The 19,973-nt window shown below is 45.1% G+C and overlaps 2 protein-coding genes across 3 annotated transcripts in view; both read left to right on the top strand.

The window, feature by feature from the left end:
• The window catches only part of SAMD12 (sterile alpha motif domain containing 12), a 230,306-nt gene that overhangs the window by 178,438 nt on the left and 31,895 nt on the right, over positions 1 to 19,973 (top strand). The gene's annotated exons all lie outside the window — the stretch shown is intronic.
• On the top strand, positions 8,024 to 18,707 carry LOC135981804 (uncharacterized). Its single transcript, XM_065586059.1, has 2 exons — positions 8,024 to 16,807; positions 17,860 to 18,707. Exons 1-2 carry the CDS (start codon positions 16,270 to 16,272, stop codon positions 18,108 to 18,110), a joined length of 789 nt encoding a protein of 262 aa, XP_065442131.1. The 5' UTR covers positions 8,024 to 16,269; the 3' UTR covers positions 18,111 to 18,707.

The following is a 19,973-nucleotide window of genomic DNA, read 5'->3' as shown; positions in this document are numbered from 1 at the left end:
GGCTACCATATGTCCAGATTTCCCCGGACATGTCCTGCTTTTCGCTCTTTAAATAGCCATCCGGGGGGGGATTTCTAAAAATGTCCGGGATTTCCCCCCAGTCGGCTATTTATCGACCGAAAAGCAGCTGACACAGCGGCCGAGCGCCGCTCGCATTGGGGCCTCAGCAGCCAAAGCCCCTTCCCGGCCCCCCCATCCCCTGCAGCCTTAACACACCGCTCGGCAGCGCTGCGGGGGTAGGGCTGTGTGCCTGTGAGGAAACGCGGCGGCGGGGCTGGCAGCGGCAGCCAGAGCCCCTTCCCCCTCCGCCTCAGCCTGCCGCTTGGGCGGGGCAGAGCCAGACACTTGCTCTAAGCTGAGCGGCACGATAAGGGGGCCAGGGAGTTGGAGAAGGGGGGCAGTCAGGGGACAGGGTGGATGGGTCGGGGGTTCTGGTAGGACTGTCAGGGGGGCAGGGATGTGGAGAGGGGTTGGGACAGTCAGGGAGCAGGGGGGGTTAGATGGGTCGGGGGTTCTGGGGGGGCTGTCAGGGGGCGGGAAGTGGGAGGGAGTGGCTAGGGGGCGGGGCTATCCTTCCCCTCCCCCCCCCCCCCCCCCGAGTGTCCTCTTTTTTGAAAGTTCAGATATGGTAACCCTACTTTCATATCACCCAAAGTCTATCTGGTTTGTTCCCCACACGGTTCATAATGGGAGTGTAGCAAGGCAGTGTGGTTCCCCGCCACCCCGGAGAGTGACGAACCTCTCCAGACACCAAAGTGGGCGGAGTCAGTGAATCCTGTGCCCGCCCCCCAGAAGTCAAGGCGCAGGACAAGAAGTATAAAAGCCCAACCCCAGAACTCACTAGAAGAACAGCCGCCCAGCAGGCCCTTTGGAGCCAAGAGTCTGGACTTGCTGAATATAACTGTTTGCTCAGCCCCTGCCTGAGGGCCTGAGCCATTGACTCTTTGTTGCTCTGCCCTGACCCAGGGCCGGGGCCTGCTCATTATATAACAATTGCTCAGCTCCTGTCTGAGGACCTGAGCCCATGACTCACTACTGCCCACCGACCGGGTGTGAATAACTGTTATGTTTTGCCTCTACTGCTGCTGCAACGAGAGACTCCCGTGGTCAGGCTAATTCCCTGTCACAACTGAAAGGAAGTAGCAAGGCAGTGTGGTTCCCCACCGCCCCGGAGAGGGACGAGCCCTTGCCAAACCCCTCTACAGGGAACCTAATCCCATCCCAATGGCATAGTGTGAGAGAATATCTATGAGGATTTCCTCCCTCCCCGTAACAACTTTTTACAAGGAAAGGGACAAGCTAGTCCACTGTTAAATTGTATTCAGATAACATCTCTGCTCTTGAGAGGTTAGAGCTCAGAGAAGTATCAGAGTTCTTTAGACTCTGAAACTTGGAGTAACAAAAACACCAAAGACCACATTCTACTCTGTTACACCAGGGTTGGTCCACAGCTGTTTCAGGTATACACTGGTGTAACTGATAACAAAATGCAGCCCTAGGCACCTTACCTGGTAAAAGCAGTCAACAAACACAGCTGGAGCACATCATTTCATGAGTGTTTAATGCTTTGAAATTAAAGTGAAGGCTTTGAAATATGAGTAATACTATTTGTTGATGAAAATACCCATTTTAAGGTAGGTTTATTTTACAGTATTTCGGAAAATGCTTTAGCATGTGATTCTGCACAAATATCTCTTTATTTTTTCTTTTCTTAGAAGAATGTTAATGTTACCTGCTTTGGAAGAGATTTCTGGCACAAGCATGGATCAAATATAAAATGTAGGCTTCTTGAGAAGATAGGAGAGGAGAATGTAAAATGAAATATGGCTGCTTAGAACTGAAGCTTATTTTCCTCAGGGGATTATATCACAACTTGATTTTTTTTTTCTTTTTTTAATGAAAATTCAGTCATCTGAATATTTAGTTAGCCCAAGGAAGAGTTTCAGTTATCAGTTAAAGAGCGTGTGTGTGTGTGTGTGTGTGTTCATTCCATTCATTGAAGAGGCCATATCTTAAAATGAATCAGGCTGCCAGATAATTATCACTTTATTCTTTATTAAATTGCTGCTTTTCCTGCAGCACTGACCATGGAAGCTGTTCTGCTATATTCAGTAACTTGTTAGAGAAAAAAACTTTGATCTTCACCATGCACTCTAGTATCAAATGAGCAATAGGTTAATTTTTGAAAAATTAAATTCTCAGTAGAACTTCCTTTTTATTCTGGCACCACCAAGTGTTTAATGATTTTGATGTTTTGAATTTCCCTTCCTATAAAGAAAGACAATATTCAGAGATACAAGTCAAGTTTATGATTGGGGTATTATGAAGAAGTTTGCGTTGCTGCTGTGTACCATTAGGATGCATTTCTGAGAGTTCACATTCAAGACAACAAATTGGATATCCAGAAGATGAAAACAAGCAAATTAGCAAACCACAGGATTTTCAAAGAGCCATTTATGAATGGGAAAATGTTCTCTCCTGAATATTAAAAGGGTTCATAAAGTTATGCCATATATTGCACTTTCAATCAGGATTTAGGCCAATCGTAGAATCCTAAGACTGGAAGGGACCTCAAGAGATCATCTTGTCCAGTCCCCTGCACTCAACACAGGACTAAGTATTTTACACCACCCCGACAGGTGTTTGTCTAACCTGCTCTTAAAAATCTCCAATGATGGAGATTCCACAACCTCTCTAGGCATGGGAGGTGGGTGAACACACCACTTCAGGGAGGCTAGGCTGCCGACCCCGCCCCTTCCACCCAAGGCCCCTCCCCCTGAGTCACCCTGGCTGGCCTGACCCCATCTGGGCAACCCCTGAGCCACCCCAGGCCACAGTGGCAGGCCCAACCCCAGTTGGCTGACCCTAGTTGCCCCGTCTAACCCGAGCACCGGCCTGAGCTGCCCCACGGCTGGAGCTGATTCCCCGCCCGCTTCATGGTGGAGAATGTGGGCGGCACCACAGCCTGAGCCAGGGAAGTCTGGAGGGTTGCAAGTGTCCGGTTTTCGACTGGAACACCCGGTCAAAAAGAGATCCTGACAGCGCCGGTCTGCACCGCTGACCGTCCCGTTAAAAGTCCGGTCAGCAGCACAGTGGGGCTTAGGCAGGCTCCCTGCCTGCCATGGCTCCATGCGGCTCCCAGAAGCAATGGCATGTCCCCCCTCTGGCTCCTACACATAGGGACAGCCAAGGGGCTCCACACGCTGCCCAAGCCTCAGCTCTGCAGCTTCCATTGGCCAAGAACCGCGGCCAATGGGAGCTGCAGGGGTGACACCTCTGGACGGGGGCAGCGCACAGAGCCACCTGGCCACGATTCCACATAGGAGCCGGAGGGGGGACATGCCACTGCTCCCAGGACCCCGGAGCTTGCACCCCTGACCCCCCTCCCGCGCCCGAACCTTCTGCCCCAGCCCTGAGCCCCCTCCCCCCTCCAAACCGCTTGCTCCCAGCCCAGAGCACTCTCCTACACCCTAAACCCCTCATTTCTGGCCCCACCCTAGAACCCAGGAAGGGGTTAGGCCCAGGAAGTCTGTGGTAGAGATGGGAATTGAAGCAGCATCTTCCATTACCCAGCCTAGTATCCTAACCTTCTTCTCAGACACTAAGCCAGACCACTAGATTGAGTTCTAAGCTCAAGTTAAACACAGAAGGGAAAAGCATTTCCTGTGAACTCATCTACTATGTGCCTGCAGTTCGGTGGACTTATAGGGTATTGTTCAATATCTAATGTCCCTTTGAAAACATTAAACACCATAGAATCTGTGAAGCAAAGATTTGATGCTAATTGCCTGTGCATCATAGATAGTGAAATTGAAGGGCAAAATGGAAAAACTTGAAGGAAACTCTCCAACCATATGTTCCCACTTTAAGAGTTGAATTAGACAGCATTAAGTATGTTTCTGCTTTAGCAGTAAAGGGTAACATTGCTTTACCTAGGAAATTAGAGGCCACAGAGAACAAGTACAAGAGTAGAAATCTGAAATTAATTGTCATTGCTGAAAGAAACAATGACATTGAAACAGCTAATAAGACTTGCTAGAACTAAAGTTTGTTTCCCACTTCAAAGTGGGCAGAGCATGCAGCATGATCAGTAAGACTGGAGGAGCCCCTTGTGAGGTATAAAACCCACCAATTCATTACAGGACGACTAGACCTTTCCATTCAATAGAAGTTAGAGACTGGGGGGCAAGATTTGCAAAAATAGGAGCTTAGAGTAATGCTCCTAAATTCAAATTTTGGCACTTAAATAAGTAGCCTAAATTTCAAAAGTGCTGAAAACCCTACTTTTCCCATCTACCTAGGTGGAAGTGAGTGAGTGGTCCACTTCTGCAGGTGCCATAATATGGATTTAGGAGCCTAAAATTCTGAAAATCTTAGACTGAGTTCTTTTCAAAATGAAAGTGAAAAATATATATGATACATCCATATATTTCCTCACTGGCAAACCCAGACACAGACTGCAGAAAAATGAATGTACTATAAAAATCTAAATTTGTACATGTTGAAGTGCACTTCTCAGTCTTTTATTTCCACTAGTTGCAGCTTGTCGTATAGGCATCTAAAATTAGCCCATTGCCTGGAAAAAGAGTGACTTTGTGTCCTTGGGAAAAGGATTTAACGGAGAATTTTTAATAATCTGACTTCTGATGTTTGCAACAATTTCACTGTTTTCTTCCCTTCATTGAATTTGTCTACAAGGACAAACTTAGGGAAACACGTATGAGGATGTTTTTCCCTTTTCTGACATTGGACAAATGAGTTGCACAGTGCTTCCATTTTAATTTTAATTTTCCTCTTTTCAGCTTTATAGTTAGCAATTTAATCCTTGTTAAGGATTTATAAACTAAAATGTGACTCCTTCCCCAACTGAGATTTAAAAACGTGAATCTTACAACAACTCTACAATGTATATTTGTGTTTGTCCCAGAATCTGAGCGAGACAAGGTAGGTGACATAATCTCTTTTATTGGATCAACTTCTGATGATGGAAGTTTTCGAGCTTCACAGAGTTCTTCTTGTGACACTCTGGTTACTTTCAAACCTAAAGAAGTTCTGTTAAGCTAGGAAACTTGTCCCTTCCACCAAGAGAAGTTGGCCCAATAAAAGATATCATCTCACCCACCTTGTCTCTCTCAGTCTTACACATGCCTTATTTCTTAGTGTTTTATTTGTATTTTAATTTTTCAAGAGTTTGCTTTGTATTAGATGTTATTTTTGAAAGTTTCAACAAAAAGAATCTACACCAGAATGTGATAACCCTGTCTCTCATAGTTGTATGGCTCTATGCCAAAATCGGCAGTAACATTAACAGGGTGTTCACTGGTCTTAGGAAAGTACTGGAATTTTCGATAAACTGGAAAACTGGAGTTGCAGGAGGGTTGAAAGGGTATTGTAAGGGGGTTGTGGTATTGCCACCCTTACTTCTTTTGCTGCCTTCAGAGCTGGGTGGCCAGAGAGTGGCGGCTGTTGACTGAGGGTCCAGCTCTGCAGGCAGCAGTAAGGGTGGCAATACCATACCGTGCCATCCTTACCTCTGCACTGCTGCTGGCGGCGGCTCTGCCTTCAGAGCTGGGTTCCCAGCCAGTAGCCGCCACTCTCCGGCCTTCCAGCTCTGAAGGCAAAGCCGTCATCAGCAGCAGTGCAGAAGTATAGATAGCAGTACTGTAACCCCCCCACAATTCCTTTTTGGGTCAGAACCCCTACAATTACAGCACTGTGAAATTCCAGATTTAAATAGCTGAAATCATGAAATTTATGATTTTTAAAATCCTATGACCATGAAATTGACCAAAATGGACCATGAATTTGGTGAGGCCAGAGTTATATATCTTGCGTCTGATGAAGTGGGCATTCACCCACGAAAGCTTATGCTCCCATACTTCGGTTAGTCTTAAAGGTGCCACAGGACCCTCTGTTGCTTTTTACAGATTCAGACTAACACGGCTACCCCTCTCATACTTGACACCAGAGTTATATATGCACCTTACTTAAAAGTTTAGCTACACAATCTGCAACCAAAGAGATGGTATCACCCTTAAAACAGAATTGCCAGCTCTTATGGTTTTATCATGACTCTCATGATATTTGTTGTTTTCTACAGGCTCCAACTTTTGAAGTCAGGTGATTACATGAGAATCTCAGGAACTTTCTAGCCCTCACTATGGTAGAAAACAACCTGAAACCGGGACTCCTAAAGGCTCAATAACCAGAAGGCAAATAAACCCCTCAAGTTTATTTTTTTTATAATCATGATTTTTAAGCCAACCTCATTATTTTTTTCAGGACCTGACTTTTGATTTTTTGAGTGATAGTGACAAACAGCGGGGACGGGGAGGAAGGAGAGCACGAGGGTTATAATAACAGGATCACTTAAAGTTATGTGCCTTGGTGGTTCCTTTAAATATTTGTATATGAACATATATAATCACACACACCTGCATTGTATGAACTGTAAGTCTGAGTAGCAGACTTGTTTCAGAAAGTTTGATACTGTTTACATTGCTTTATGCCTTTTTCATATTCATCACTGTATTTCATATACATCTAAACTTGACTCCTCCAGTCAGCAGAGAAAAGTACTGGGCAAAGTTTTTATGTAATTATAGATGCAATAAACCACTTTTATATTTCATCAGGAGCAACTAACAGAGAACACCCATCAGCTCAGATCCAGCAATCAACTATTTTAAGATTGCCCAGAGGAAGTTAATTTTAGGTTGAGTGCTTTGTAATTTAACTATAAAACTGCACCAGTTTAGGATTCACTTTTGCTGACCTTAAGAAGAGCTACTACTTTCAGTTCATTACTATTTATAGTTTAAGTGTGTTTAATAATTTTCTGTGTGCACAAACCCCCAGAGCAATCCCAGTTTAGCAAATGCTAGTTGACAGCAGTTTTGTTTTGGTCTCCTGGGGATTGTACAGACACTGTACTATGATCTCATGTTGACCATAAATAGACCCATTCTGCAGGGTGTGGAAGAATATCCCCTCAAAAATCTCAATGTAGTAGGTGTATTTTAGGTTTTAAATGGGAGTCTACTTTCACTTCTTGCTTAAAGGAAGGATTTGGACCACTGCAAGGAACAAGGAAGCAGAAACTGGTGTGAATAATCCTAAAAAAGGTACCACGGTATTCTGCAATAATAGTCCAAAACTCCAGCTTACAATAGCAGTGTTTCAGAGCTCTGACTTATTTCTTTAGAATGTTGCAGTGTTTTTATCAGGGCAGCTCTCAGTACACAGGAGGAGCCTATGGTGGAAAGCAAATCCTCCAGTCCCAACCATCTTCCTGCTCCGAGAATCCAGCTACAATCCAACTCCCTCTTTGACCTTGAGCTTCATCAGGGTGTAAAACCATGGAAGCCCAAGGCATCTAAAAATTAACTGTTGAATTGTACCTATTGAAACACACACACGTTGGGGGTTAACCCTTTAATAGCTTTTAAAGTTGGTAAAGGTGTGTGTCAAGTGTGAGCAACACTTGAATGAAGCTGAACGCCACCTGACAGGGACTCTTTAAAGCCAACTAGTTGTCAGTGTTCTCTTGTCTGTACTCCAGTGTTGGCAACATGGGCGGCGGGTGAAGCTTCCCCTGGGGGAGGCTAGCTCCCTATCCCATCTTTTCTGCCCAGAGTCCTGCCCACATTCCACCCTAGGCCCCACCCCTGCTCTGCCCCAGACTCCCCTCTCCCCGCTCAGCCCCCCCCACCGCCTGCCACATCCCTCCACTCCTCCCCTGTGAGGCCCCCACTGCTTGCACTCTCTCCATCCCTCCTCTCCTTCACCCCCCTCCCCTGTGGGGGTGGGAATGTGAGGAGTGACGTGGCAAGCAGCAGAGAGGGAGGGTATCACAGGGAAGTGGATGGAGGAGAGGAGGAACGCGGCAAGCAGTGGGTGGGAGGGGTCTTATGGGTGAGGGGGAGTGAGGAGGGAGACAGTGGCTGGCAGGGACTTCCAGAGAGGAAGGTGGAGTGGAGGAGAGGAGGGACTCACCAGGCAGCGGTAGGGGCCTCAGGGAAGGGCCGGAGCAGGAAGTGGAAGAGGCGGAACGCAGGTGAGGTCATCATGGTCCAGACATGGGGTGGCGGTGGCTGTATCGGGAGGCTTAGCTTCCTTTGACCTCTTATACCTGCCACCCATGATTGGCAATTCAAACTGTCCTCCTTCATCTCCCGAAGCCCTGTTTATCCAAGCTGTAATGATCTGACTGCATCTCTGCCAGAGAGCTGCCATGCAAATGAGTTGTTACATCTCAAAGGGGACTTTCTGGTTACATTTTATAAAATCCAATGAGAGCATAAGTAAGTGATGGGGGGGAAGAGAAATTGCTGGGTGGAAGTCATTAGTGTTTATATACCCCAAATTCAGACCCATCTTTGAGTACATCCTGTCACAAATAAGTGGAGGAAAGTTGATGCCATTTTGGAAAGAAGAGGAAAATCTGTGAGGAAACATCGTTCTGGGATGTATTAGCAGGAGTGTTGTAAGCAAGACATAAGAAGTGATTCTTCCACTCTACTCCACACCTCAGTTGGAATAGTGTGCCAGTTCTGGGCACCACATTTCAGGAAAGATGTGGACAAGTTGGAGAAAGTCCATAGAAGATCAACAAAAATGATTAAAGGTCTGGAAAACATGACCTTTGACAGAAGATTGAAAAAATTGGGTTTGTTTACTTTGGAGAGGAGAAGACGGAGAGGGGACATAACAGTTTTCAAGTACATAAAAGGTTGTTGCAAGGAGGAGGGAGAAAAATTGTTCTTATTAACCTCTGAGGATAGGACAATAAGCAATGGGCTTAAATTGCAGCAAGCGCGGTTTAGGTTGGATATTAGGAAAAGCTTTCTAACAGTTAGGGTAGTTAAGCACTGGAATAAATTGCCCAGGGAGGTTTTTAATCTCCATCATGGGAGATTTCTAAGAGCAGGTTAGATAAACACTTGTCAGGGATGGTGAAGACAATCCTTGGTCCTGCCATGAGTGCAGGGGACTGAACTAGATGACCTCTCGAGGTCACTTCCAGTCCTATGATTCTATGAAACAGGAACACACAGCAAAAAATGAGTCAGCATACTGGAAGCAAATTCCCACGATGGGTGAGTACAGTCAGATTACAGGAAATCTTTTCTTTCCCCATAAATTGTGGTTGAATGATACTCTGCTGGAAAACTGAGTTGCCTGTTAAGTATGGCGCTCTTCTATAGTTTCCTGGAGCCTAAAAATTCCAGCTACCCTACAGGAAGGGAGTATCTCTTTTACAGAAACTCAGGGTTGCTCAATACAATTCACCCTGCAGGGTAGGTGGAATGGCTCCAGGAGTGTGCTGTAGAAGGTTCAGTTCTTGCTTTTCTAAACATTATATTGAAGGAAGAATCACTTTGATTTCTTGGACACAATTTCAAAGAGCTTTTTCATGGTAGAGTCCAGAAGGGATTTTCATCCCTTTTGGTCGCCAGTGTTAAAGTGAAAACATAAGACACTGAAGACCAGATTGTGATTGGCCCTATATGGCTGTGCAATGGAGGGCAGAGGTCACAATGAGCCTTCCAGCTCCTTTCTCTCTGCACAAGAACCAGTTGCAACATGCCTTGCACAGGCACAGCTGCCAGCAATGCTAGCCTCCCCAAAACCAGCCCTGATAGTGACTTAAAGTCACAGTAGGACTGTTCAGAAGGCTATCTGAAATGAAATGATGGTCTCATTCCAGATCCTACTCAACAAGTTTCCCTCCATATCTGGCATTCTTAGCAGGGTAGGCAGCAGTCAAGAACTGAAAAATCATGGCGACGGAGCTGAACAATCACTACTGGAAGTGGTTCCCTCACATTGCCTTTCAAGTTTCAGCTCAGTTCGAGAGGGAAGCTTGTACAGCTGCTGTCTGCACTGGAGCTGTTCTCCAGATCATATTAAAACGTTATGCTCCTGGGCTGTCAATCTGGCACCTCTATGAGTGCTAATATATTAAGGGGGGAAATGTTGGGGTTTTTTTCTTTCAGAATTGTGATATACTTGATAAAACAGATAGAACTGCATGCACTGGCAAGTCTGTTACACTAATCCTCCTGGGATGCCCAACCGTCTCGTTTGCTGAGTACATGGTGTTCATCCAGCGTAGGTTGTGTGTGATGCAACTCGGGCCAACACCCTTAGTATTTAATAGTCTGGAAATGACTCTGTTACTGGAATGACTAAATTCAAATTTGCTTTGTCCCCCCCACCCCCTCCCCCATAGTACAATGAGCTTTGCTCACATACATTGCACTTGTGATTCAAGTATGGAAAGCAGAACTATGTTTAACTACACTTAGGGAAGTGAAGGCTTGCTTTCCTCTTCTGCTTCTGTAGATGGACCTGCAATAGCAGTAGGGAGAAATAAAGTTTTTATTTTTTAAAAGGAGGTGTGTTTGTTTTAAATCTTTAGATATTTGATTAATATCTATAGGCCTATGCAGGCAAAACTCCCACTGACTCCAAGATTTGGCCCTTTGAAGTAGATCAAATCTTGGCTGATGCAAGTTGGCCAGGCCTTTCAAAATGGAGCCCTTAATTTAGGCTACCTAAGACCATATTTAGGTACCTAAATAAGTGGCCTGATGTTCCCATTGAGGTTTTCATCTAGGTGTTCGAAGTTAATGGGAGCTGCTGGGTGCTCAGAAGTTTTGAAAATCAGCCTACTTATTTACATACTTAATTATAGACAAAGGACTCAAACTTTAGGCTCCCCACTTCTGAAAATCTTGGTCAATGTGGTGCTCCTCTGAGCAAAGAGGTAATAGCAGATGTCCTATTACTCTAATCTTACTAATGTCTATTTTTACAAAATAGACTACAGTACATTTACTAGTACATGATGAAGTATTATAAATAATTGAAACCACAGTTGTCAGAATAAATGAGCAAAGTGCATTTTGTGATACATTACCCTTGCTTTTTTCATTGTGTTTCCCACTTATTTGCAAAATTCAATAATTTGCAATGGATCTCGCAGTCATTAGTGTGAATTAGCAAGCTTCTACTCTATTAGCCATAAATTTGATCTTAACTAGAAAGGAATTATTTAGCAGTATTTTGGCAGAGATTCTTCAATAATATTTTAGAGTCATGGTCCTATAATACAGTTTGCGTATTCACTCTTCTCATTTAAAGGAATAGTAAATTTTGTATTGAAAGCTGATTTATTAAGAATTAAATATGGGGGGGACTTGCATTAAAATGTTGTTGTTTTAGAGGGAAGTTGGAATAAATACAGGCTGCCTCATCCTCTCCTTTGGAATACAGAACTCCTGTTGCTTTCAGTAGGATTTCTACATGCTTAAGGAGAACAAAATAGGACTTTATTTCTTAAAGAACCACTATTAACATTAACACACACACACAAAATTGTACATCTATCTGATTTTTGTAACTGCTCTTGTTACAGGTAACACCTTAAGATATTGTAACAGAAAGCATGAGGGGAAAAAAGATATTTTTCTTTCTATTGTCAGTTTTTTATGTCCAAATTTTGAGTATAATGAACTTCACTGTTTTCCCCCATATAGTCATTTACAATCTGATTTTTTTTGTCAGTGCTAAGTGCTTGTAGTTCCCAGTGAAGTCAAAGGAAGCTATGAGTACTTAGTACCTCTGAAAATCAGGCAATTAGTCCGTTTCCCCTTTCAGTTGTATGGGTCTTTTCCATGGAAGAAGGGGGGAGAGAAATATTTTTTTAAAATAGGAAAATGTGACTGAAAACCCACAAAAATCAGCAGGAAAATTCTGGGGCATATAAATTACCTGAAGCCACTTTTTTTAACTCATTTGTTTTGACTGGACTAGATTTCAAGTTGACAGCACACCTTTTAAATTAATAAAGACAGGAAGATTTGATTTCAGTCAGTTAGCATCAGTATATGTCAATTTCACCCTCATCCCAAAAAGCTACCAGCAAACTTCCCATGAATGTTAGTTGAAATGTGAAGTGATAAAACTGTTTGTGAATTTGAAACATTAAAATGAAAACCTTCTGGGGTAAGCCTATTATGCATAATCAAACATCAGAGATGGAGTGGAGGAATATGTAAAAATGTCCTCTGATGGAGTCACTTGTAGCTTGATAGTACACAAAAGAAGGTGTCTGGTTTGTTCAGTCAGCAAGATATGAGGCGGTGGGAGGAAATTATTTGTATTGATAAAAATTTTAAATTAAGAATCTGCACTGGGCATTTGCCCTGACCTGTTCAAACTGCTCAAAACCTGGGTTAGTTTCACTGGTGCAGATGATGTCTACGCTAGGGGTTTGTATTGGTTCCCTTACACTTGTGGCTAGCCAGGGATGGCCAGAATCAGGACAAATCTCCAATGCGGACAAGGCCTAAGTCATTATAAATAAACATCCCTTAACTAAAACAATGCAAATCTAATCCTACTAGGTTATATCAATTGATTTTAGTAAATGACATTTGCTATTGAAAGGGTCAGTTTATAGACTGATTAACAAAATGTATTATAGGGAAGCATGGGCGGTGGATATCATAGGCTGGGGGAGGCTGTGCCTCCACAAACAGCCTGGCGTTGCCCCACCCATGCTGCGCCCCCAAGAGGCTCCCTCCTGCAGTTCCTGGTGCTCTGCCTTGGCCCAGGCTGGCTGGGGCTGGGCAGCCTATCACAGGGACTCGGGGCAGCTGGCGGTGGGACCGCGCTGCCCTCCCGGTGCTCGGACCGTGCCACCCAGCACTTTGAGGCTGTAGATGCTGCTGCTGCGCCGTCCAGCGCTGGTCCTGGGGCCATGGTGGGAGTGTTCTGGGCTCCTGCAGGGTAGAGAGGGCACAAGGGGAGAGGAAGGGGCAGGGCCTCCGGCAGAAGGGGAGAAGCCGGGGGCTAGCGTCCCCCAAAGGCTGGGTCACCGGCCACTCATGTAGAGAAGTGATGACACAGGAGAGCAGAGACAGAATCCGCTCTGACCCAGCAGGGTAGAAGAGTCTCACGAAGATGATAGTTTCAGGCTCCCAGTAGCAGCCTGAGAAGAGGTTGCATACCCCTCACCACAAGGGTGAGTATAACTGCTATGAGGAGGGAGGTAACATTGTAGTGGAACAAAAGCTACATAGATTGAAAGCAGTCCCTTTGGGACTGGTCAAAATTTTCCTCCACACTGCCTCTGGTAGTGAGATTTCCTTTTGGATATGCTGTGCTCAAAGTTGACTAAGGTGAGGAGAGGAATCCATGCTTCCTGACTCTTCCCCCAGGCAAGCAATTAACATTTGAAGGAATGTAGCCAGTGTGGGGCCTTCATGGAATTATTATAGAAAGGGAGAAGTCCAAGAAAACCTACCAGGATGGGTAACAGTGCATTTAAATATCCTTTAAAAATACCTTTAAGTGGAATTTGTGTGAAATTAGCGTAGGGAAGAAAAAAAACTTAGCAGAACAAGGACATACACTCCAGTCCTCAGTTCTTTGTCCTGTCTGTAGTAAAGTCTGCACTGAGTTAACACAACTTGTTGCCAATGCTAGAAATATTATCTGCAGCAACTTGTTGAGCAAAGGACTTGAGCAATTACACAGCAAAGTCAGCAATTTTACAAGCAATGCAGAGCAATTAACACTTTGAACAGTCAACAGGGACCAGGGGAGATTATTTCTCACCTTCTTGATGGTTGCTGTGATCCATTATCTCCAAAAGGCGAAGTATCTGAGTTAATTTATTCTCTAAAAATAGAATCCTATTGGGGAGTGGTAAATAATGAAAAGCAAAGTCAGGGTGTCTGGATCACTTTGGTAAACTGGATGGAAGCAAACAATGTATTTGTATTATGGCTAAATGTATATGTATAGGAATAAAGAATGTAGGCCATATAGGAAAGGAGGCTATCCTGGAAAGCAGTGATGCTAAAAAAAGAGTTGAGGGTCATGGAAGATAAGCAGCTGAACATGAGTTCCCAGTGCAATGTTGTGGCCAAAAGGAAGCTTTGGATGTATAAAAGAGAGGTTCTGACCTACATATTTGGCACTGATGTGACCACTACTGGAATACTGTGTCCAGTTCTGGTGTCCACAGTTGAAGGATGTTAATAAACTGGTTTCCGAGAAGAGCCATGAGAATGATTAAAGGGTTAGAAAATATACCTTATAGTGATTAGACTCAAGGAGCTCAATCTATTTTAGCTTAACAAAGAGAAGTTTAAAGGGTGATTTGATCACAGTTTATAAGAAGCAACGTGGGAGACAAATATTTGATAATGGGCTCTTCAGTCTAACAGAGAAAGGTATAACACGATCCAATGGCTGGAAGTTGAAGCTAGACAAATTCAGACTGGAAATAAGGCACACATTTTTAACTCTGAGGGTACTTAACCATTGGAAAAAATTACCAAGGGTCATGATGGATTCGCCAACACTGGCAAATTTTAAATCAAGGTTGGTTTTTGTTTTTGTTTCTTTCTTTAAAGATCTGCACTAGTTCAAAAGGAATTATTTTGGGAGATGCTATGGCCTGTGTTATACAGGAGGTCAGACCAGGTGATCACAGTGGTCCTATCTAGTCTTGGAATCTGAATCATATAAAACATTTTAAAATTGTGTTTTTACCTTAAGTGACTGTGTGACACTGTTCTTTGAGTGTGTTCAGACACTAAATGGGTCAATTTTTAGTTAGGAATCTCTACAAAAAATGTACATGTTGTACGGAGAAGTGCTGTTGATTGTCATTGGTCATTTATTTCTCAGTTAGTGCCAACTGATGCTTCAGTATGACTGTATGCATGAGGTGCTCCTGAAGGGTACTGTCAGATGGGAAAAAAAAATATTCCTGGCTACCTGTGGTTATTAAAAATCCCATAGCACTTTTGCAAGAATTATCCTAGTGTCCTGTACAAATTCAGACTCGTTAACTAACTACCCAAAATTCCCCTTTTTTATTTTGATTGGATATTGTAGTCTTCTCTTACGTTAAATGGCTATGTGATACTGCTGGTTTGATCCTGCCTCTGTGCAGAGAGATGACCTTTGGAGGTCCTTTACAGCCAGACATTTCTATGATTGCCTTGTATTCTTACAAGAAACGCATGTCATGCCAGAGATGGCTGCACTTCAGTGGTGGGCAAAGCAATTCCTATATTTCTATACAATTGTGCAGTTGGTTTATATTCTTCGGGACCCATTTGGAAGAATGGTGCTGTGTAAATGCAATATTGTCATCATTAATCCAAAATAGTTTTAAAGGGATAGTGCACACACTGTATAGGCTTTAATTACCTTATCTATTCCTTAAGCTCAAAAATTCTATTGTTAATGAGGCTGAATTGTTTTCTCTCAGCTGACGTGTATATAGAGTATCTTCAATTTAAATATCTGAACTTCAATTACAGTGCATATTTCCCCCCAGAATTTCATTACAAATGGCATAAGTCCCATTTGTCTACTCCCTAGTTATGTGAACACAAAATAGCCGTGTTATATAAAAACAACTAAATTATATATTTGCTTAAGATACTAGCATGGTTCTGTGGAAGCCATTTCAGTCTTGTCAGTTCTTAATAGGGATATGATTTAAATGACTTGGTTTTTTTGTTTTTACCAGGGACACTGCAGAGCTGTTCCAATCTCTTAGTTAAAAACAAAATTTGCTCTCCCCCCCCCCCATCACCTTAGAGTATCTAGATAACACTTGTTTTTTTACTTGCCATGAAAAAAAATTAAGTTAATACAAAAATGTAATATACATCAATAGTCCAGACTGCCAATGGCGTTTTTCTTGCTTAGATTATAAACTCTTATTTAGACCTGGTCTACATTAGGAAATTAGGTCAGTTGCTGCAGGGTATAAAAAGTCCACACCTCGGCACGACACAGTTAAACCCCAGTGTAGACAGTGCTAGGCTGACAGAAGAATTCTCCCGTTGACCTAGGCCTGCTCTACACTACGACTTTAATTCGGATTTAGAAGCGTTAAATCGAATTAACCCTGCACCCGTCCACACAACAAAGCCATTTAATTCGAAATAAAGGGCTCTTTAAATCGATTTCTATACTCCACCCCGACGAGCGGAGTAGCGCCAAAATCGATTTTATCATTTCGAATTAGGGTTAGTGTGGCCGCAATTCGATGGAATTGGCTCCGGGAGCTATCCCACAGTGCACCATTGTGACCGCTCTGGACAGCCATCTGAACTCGGATGCACTGGCCAGGTAGACAGGAAAAGCCCCGCGAACATTTGAATTTCATTTCCTGTTTGCCCAGCATGGAGAGCACAGGTGACCACAGATAGCTCATCAGCACAGGTAACCATGCAGGCCGATAATCGAAAAAGAGCACCAGCATGGACCGTACGGGAGGTACTGGATCTGATCGCTATATGGGGAGAGGATTCAGTGCTAGCAGAACTTCGTTCAAAAAGACGAAATGCAAAAACTTTTGAAAAAATCTCCAAGGGCATGATGGAGAGAGGCCACAATAGGGACTCAGATCAGTGCCGCGTGAAAGTCAAGGAGCTCAGACAAGCCTATCAAAAAACAAAGGAGGCAAACCGTCGCTCCGGGTCAGAGCCGCGGACATGCCGCTTCTACGACGAGCTCCATGCAGTTCTTGGGGGGGCCGCCACCACTACCCCACCTCTGACCGTGGATTCCGAGGCGGGGATAATCTCACCAGCTACACCTGAGGATTCTGCGGACGGGGAAGAGGAGGAGGAGGAGGAGGAGGATGAGTTTGCAGAGAGCACCCAGCACTCTGTTCTCCCCAACAGCCAGGATCTTTTTCTCAGCCTGACTGAAGTACCCTCCCAACCCAGTATCCAAGACCACGACCCCATGGAAGGGACCTCAGGTGAGTTTACCTTTTAAAATATAAAACTTGTTTTAAAAGCAAGGGTTTTTAATGATTACTTTGCCCTGAGGACTTGGGATGCATTCGCAGCCAGTACAGCTACTGGAAAAGTCTGTTAACGTGTCTGGGGATGGAGCAGAAATCCTCCAGGGACATCTCCATGAAGCTCTCCTGGAGGTACTCCAAAAGCCTTGCCACAAGGTTTCTGGGCAGTGCATCCTTATTCCGTTCTCCATGGTAGGACACTTGACCGCGCCATGCTTGCAGCAAGTAATCTGGTATCATTGCATGACAAAGCCTGCAGCGTATGGTCCCGGTGTTTGCTGGCATTCAAGCAACATCCGTTCTTTATCTTGCTGTGTAATCCTCAGGAGAGTGATATCGCTCATGGTAACCTGGTAGAAATACGGGAATTTAATTAAGGGGACAGAGGTGGCAGTTCCTACTGGGCTGTTTGCCTGTGGCTGAAAAGAAATCCTTCCCTGCAGTTAGCCAAGCGCGGGGGGAGGGGCAGGATTGGCCCAGAGCTTTTCGCGTTTGGCTAGCAGGGATCTTCCTTGATACCAGCCACGCGGTGGGGGGAGGGGTAAAGCGATCATCCCAGAGAATTCATGGCGGGGTGGGGGGTGTTAGTTTGGTTCCTGCAGGGATCTTCCCTGACACCAGCCACGTGGTGGGGGGAGGGATAAAGCCATCATCCAGAGAATTGGAATGGGGGGGGGTGGTTAGTTTGTTTTCTGCTGCTGAATGTTAACAGGAAAACCGCAGCACTCAATGGGCTTTGCTTGGTATGTGGGAAAGGAGGGCGCAGAAGCCGAAAGACAGTGGCTTACCATGGCCGCATGCAAGCCGAATTCTGTTGCCCGGACCGCGTCTGTGATCTCTAGCAGCAAAGCCACAGGCACTCAATATTAAGAGGCAAAATGCGACCTTGCACAGAAATCACATGTGCTATGTAATCTGAATTGTGTTGGTCACCCTGAAAGAGTATAAGCATTGTTCTGCAAAATGTATCTTTTTAAAAAATTCTCTCCTTTTTTCCCTCCCTCCAGCAGCTGCAAATTCTTCAAGCCTCCCTCCTCTGTCCCGAAGGCTATCACTGATAAGGCGTCCGAAAAAGAAGACGCGAGACGAGATGTTTGCAGAAATCATGGAATCCACCCGCAGTGACAGAGCTCATCTGTATGAGTGGAAGGACACGGTTTCAAAGTATAGGAAAGAAGCCAGTGAACGTGAGGACAGGAGGGACCAACGTGAGGACAGGAGGGACCAACGTGAGGAGAGGAGAGACGCTCGAGATTAGAGGTGGCGGCAGGAAGATCAGAGGAGGCAGGATGCAACGCTGGGGCTGCTGCGTGAGCAAACAGACATGCTCCGGCGTCTGGTGGAGCTTCAGGAACGGCAGCAGGATAACAGAGTGCCGCTACAGCCCCTGTATAACCCCCCTCACCATGTTCCATAGCCTCCTCACCCAGACATGTAAGAACGCGGGGGGGAGGGGGAGGCTCCGTGCACCTTCCCATTCCACCCCAGTGGACAGCCCAAGCAAAAGGCTGTCATTTTTTTAACCTTTTTTTAGTGGCCTTTTCCTTCCTGCCGATCCTCCTCCCAAACCCCACCCGGGTTCCCTCCCTCTTTTTATAATCTATTAATAAAGAATAAATGATTTTTAAACGATAGTGACTTTATTTGGTTTGAAAGCAAGCTGGGGGAAGGGGGAGGGTGGGTTCCTTACAGAGAATGAGTCAATAAAGGGGGCGGGTTTTCATGAAGGAGAAACAAACAGATATTTCACACTGTAGCCTGGCCAGTCATGAAACTGGTTTTCAAAGCTTCTCTGATGCACAGCGCTTCCTGGTGTGCTCTTCTAATCGCCCTGGTGTCTGACTGCGCGTAATCAGCAGCCAGGCGATTAGCCTCAGCCTCCCACCCTGCCATAAAGGTCTGGCCCTTACTTTCACAGAGATTGTGGAGCACACAGCAAGCAGAAATACCAATGGGGAGATTGGTTTGGCTGAGGTCTGAGCAAGTCAGTAACGATCGCCAGCAACCTTTTAAACGGCCAAATGCACATTCTACCACCATTCTGCACTTGCTCAGCCTGTAGTTGAACAGCTCCTGACTCCTGTCCAGGCTGCCTGTGTATGGCTTCATGAGCCATGGCATTAAGGGGTAGGCTGGGTCCCCAAGAATAACTATTGGCATTTCAACATCCCCAACGGTTATTTTCTGGTCCGGAAAGTAAGTCCCTTGCTGCAGCCCTTTAAACAGAGTAGTGTTCCTGAAGACGCGAGCGTCATGAACCCTTCCCGGCCAGCCCACGTTGATGTTGGTGAAACGTCCCTTGTGATCCACAAGTGCTTGCAGCACCATTGAAAAGTACCCCTTGCGGTTTATGTACTGGGTACCCTGGTGCTCTGGTGCCAAGATAGGGATATGGGTTCCATCTATCGCCCCACCACAGTTAGGGAATCCCATTGCAGCAAAGCCATCCACTATGACCTGCACATTTCCCAGAGTCACTACCTTTCGTAGCAGCACCTGAGTGAGTGCTTTGGCTACTTGCATCACAGCAGCCCCCACAGTAGATTTTCCCACTCCAAATTGATTCTCGACTGACCGGTAGCTGTCTGGCATTGCAAGCTTCCACAGGGCTATCGCTACTTGCTTCTCAACTGTGAGGGCTGCTCTCATCTTGGTATTCTGGCGCTTCAGGGCAGGGGACAGCAAGTCACAAAGTTCCATGAAAGTGCCCTTACGCATGCGAAAGTTCCGCAGCCACTGGGAATCATCCCACACCTGCAACACTATGTGGTCCCACCAGTCTGTGCTTGTTTCCCTTGCCCAGAATCAGCGTTCCATGGATAGAACCTGCCCCATTAACAACATGATCTCCAAAGCACCGGGGGCCGCGGTTTGACAGAATTCTGTGTCCGTGTCCATGTCCATGTCCTCATCACGCTTGTCACTGCGCTGCCGCCGCCGCTGCCTCCTCACCTCGTTTTTCTGGTCCTGGCTCAGCATAAACTCCACAAGGTGTTTACAATGTTCATGACTGCTGTCTTGAGCTGAGCGGGCTCCATGCTTGCCGTGGTATGGAGTCTGCAGTGTTCACCCAGGAAAAAAGGCACAAAATGTTTGTCTGCCATCCGTTGCTTTCATGCAG

Source organism: Chrysemys picta, chromosome 2 (assembly GCF_011386835.1).
Source record: "Chrysemys picta bellii isolate R12L10 chromosome 2, ASM1138683v2, whole genome shotgun sequence".
Lineage (NCBI taxonomy): Eukaryota > Metazoa > Chordata > Testudines > Emydidae > Chrysemys > Chrysemys picta.
Note: the sequence above shows the minus strand (reverse complement) of the source record. Positions and strands in the feature narration are given on the sequence as shown.

Coding starts and splice junctions, on each gene's coding strand:
- LOC135981804 (XM_065586059.1), top strand. CDS start 16,270: ATGCAGGCCGATAATCGAAAAAGAGCACCAGCATGGACCGTACGGGAG. Junction 16,808..17,859: donor CCCCATGGAAGGGACCTCAG/GTGAGTTTACCT, acceptor CCCTCCCTCCAG/CAGCTGCAAATTCTTCAAGC.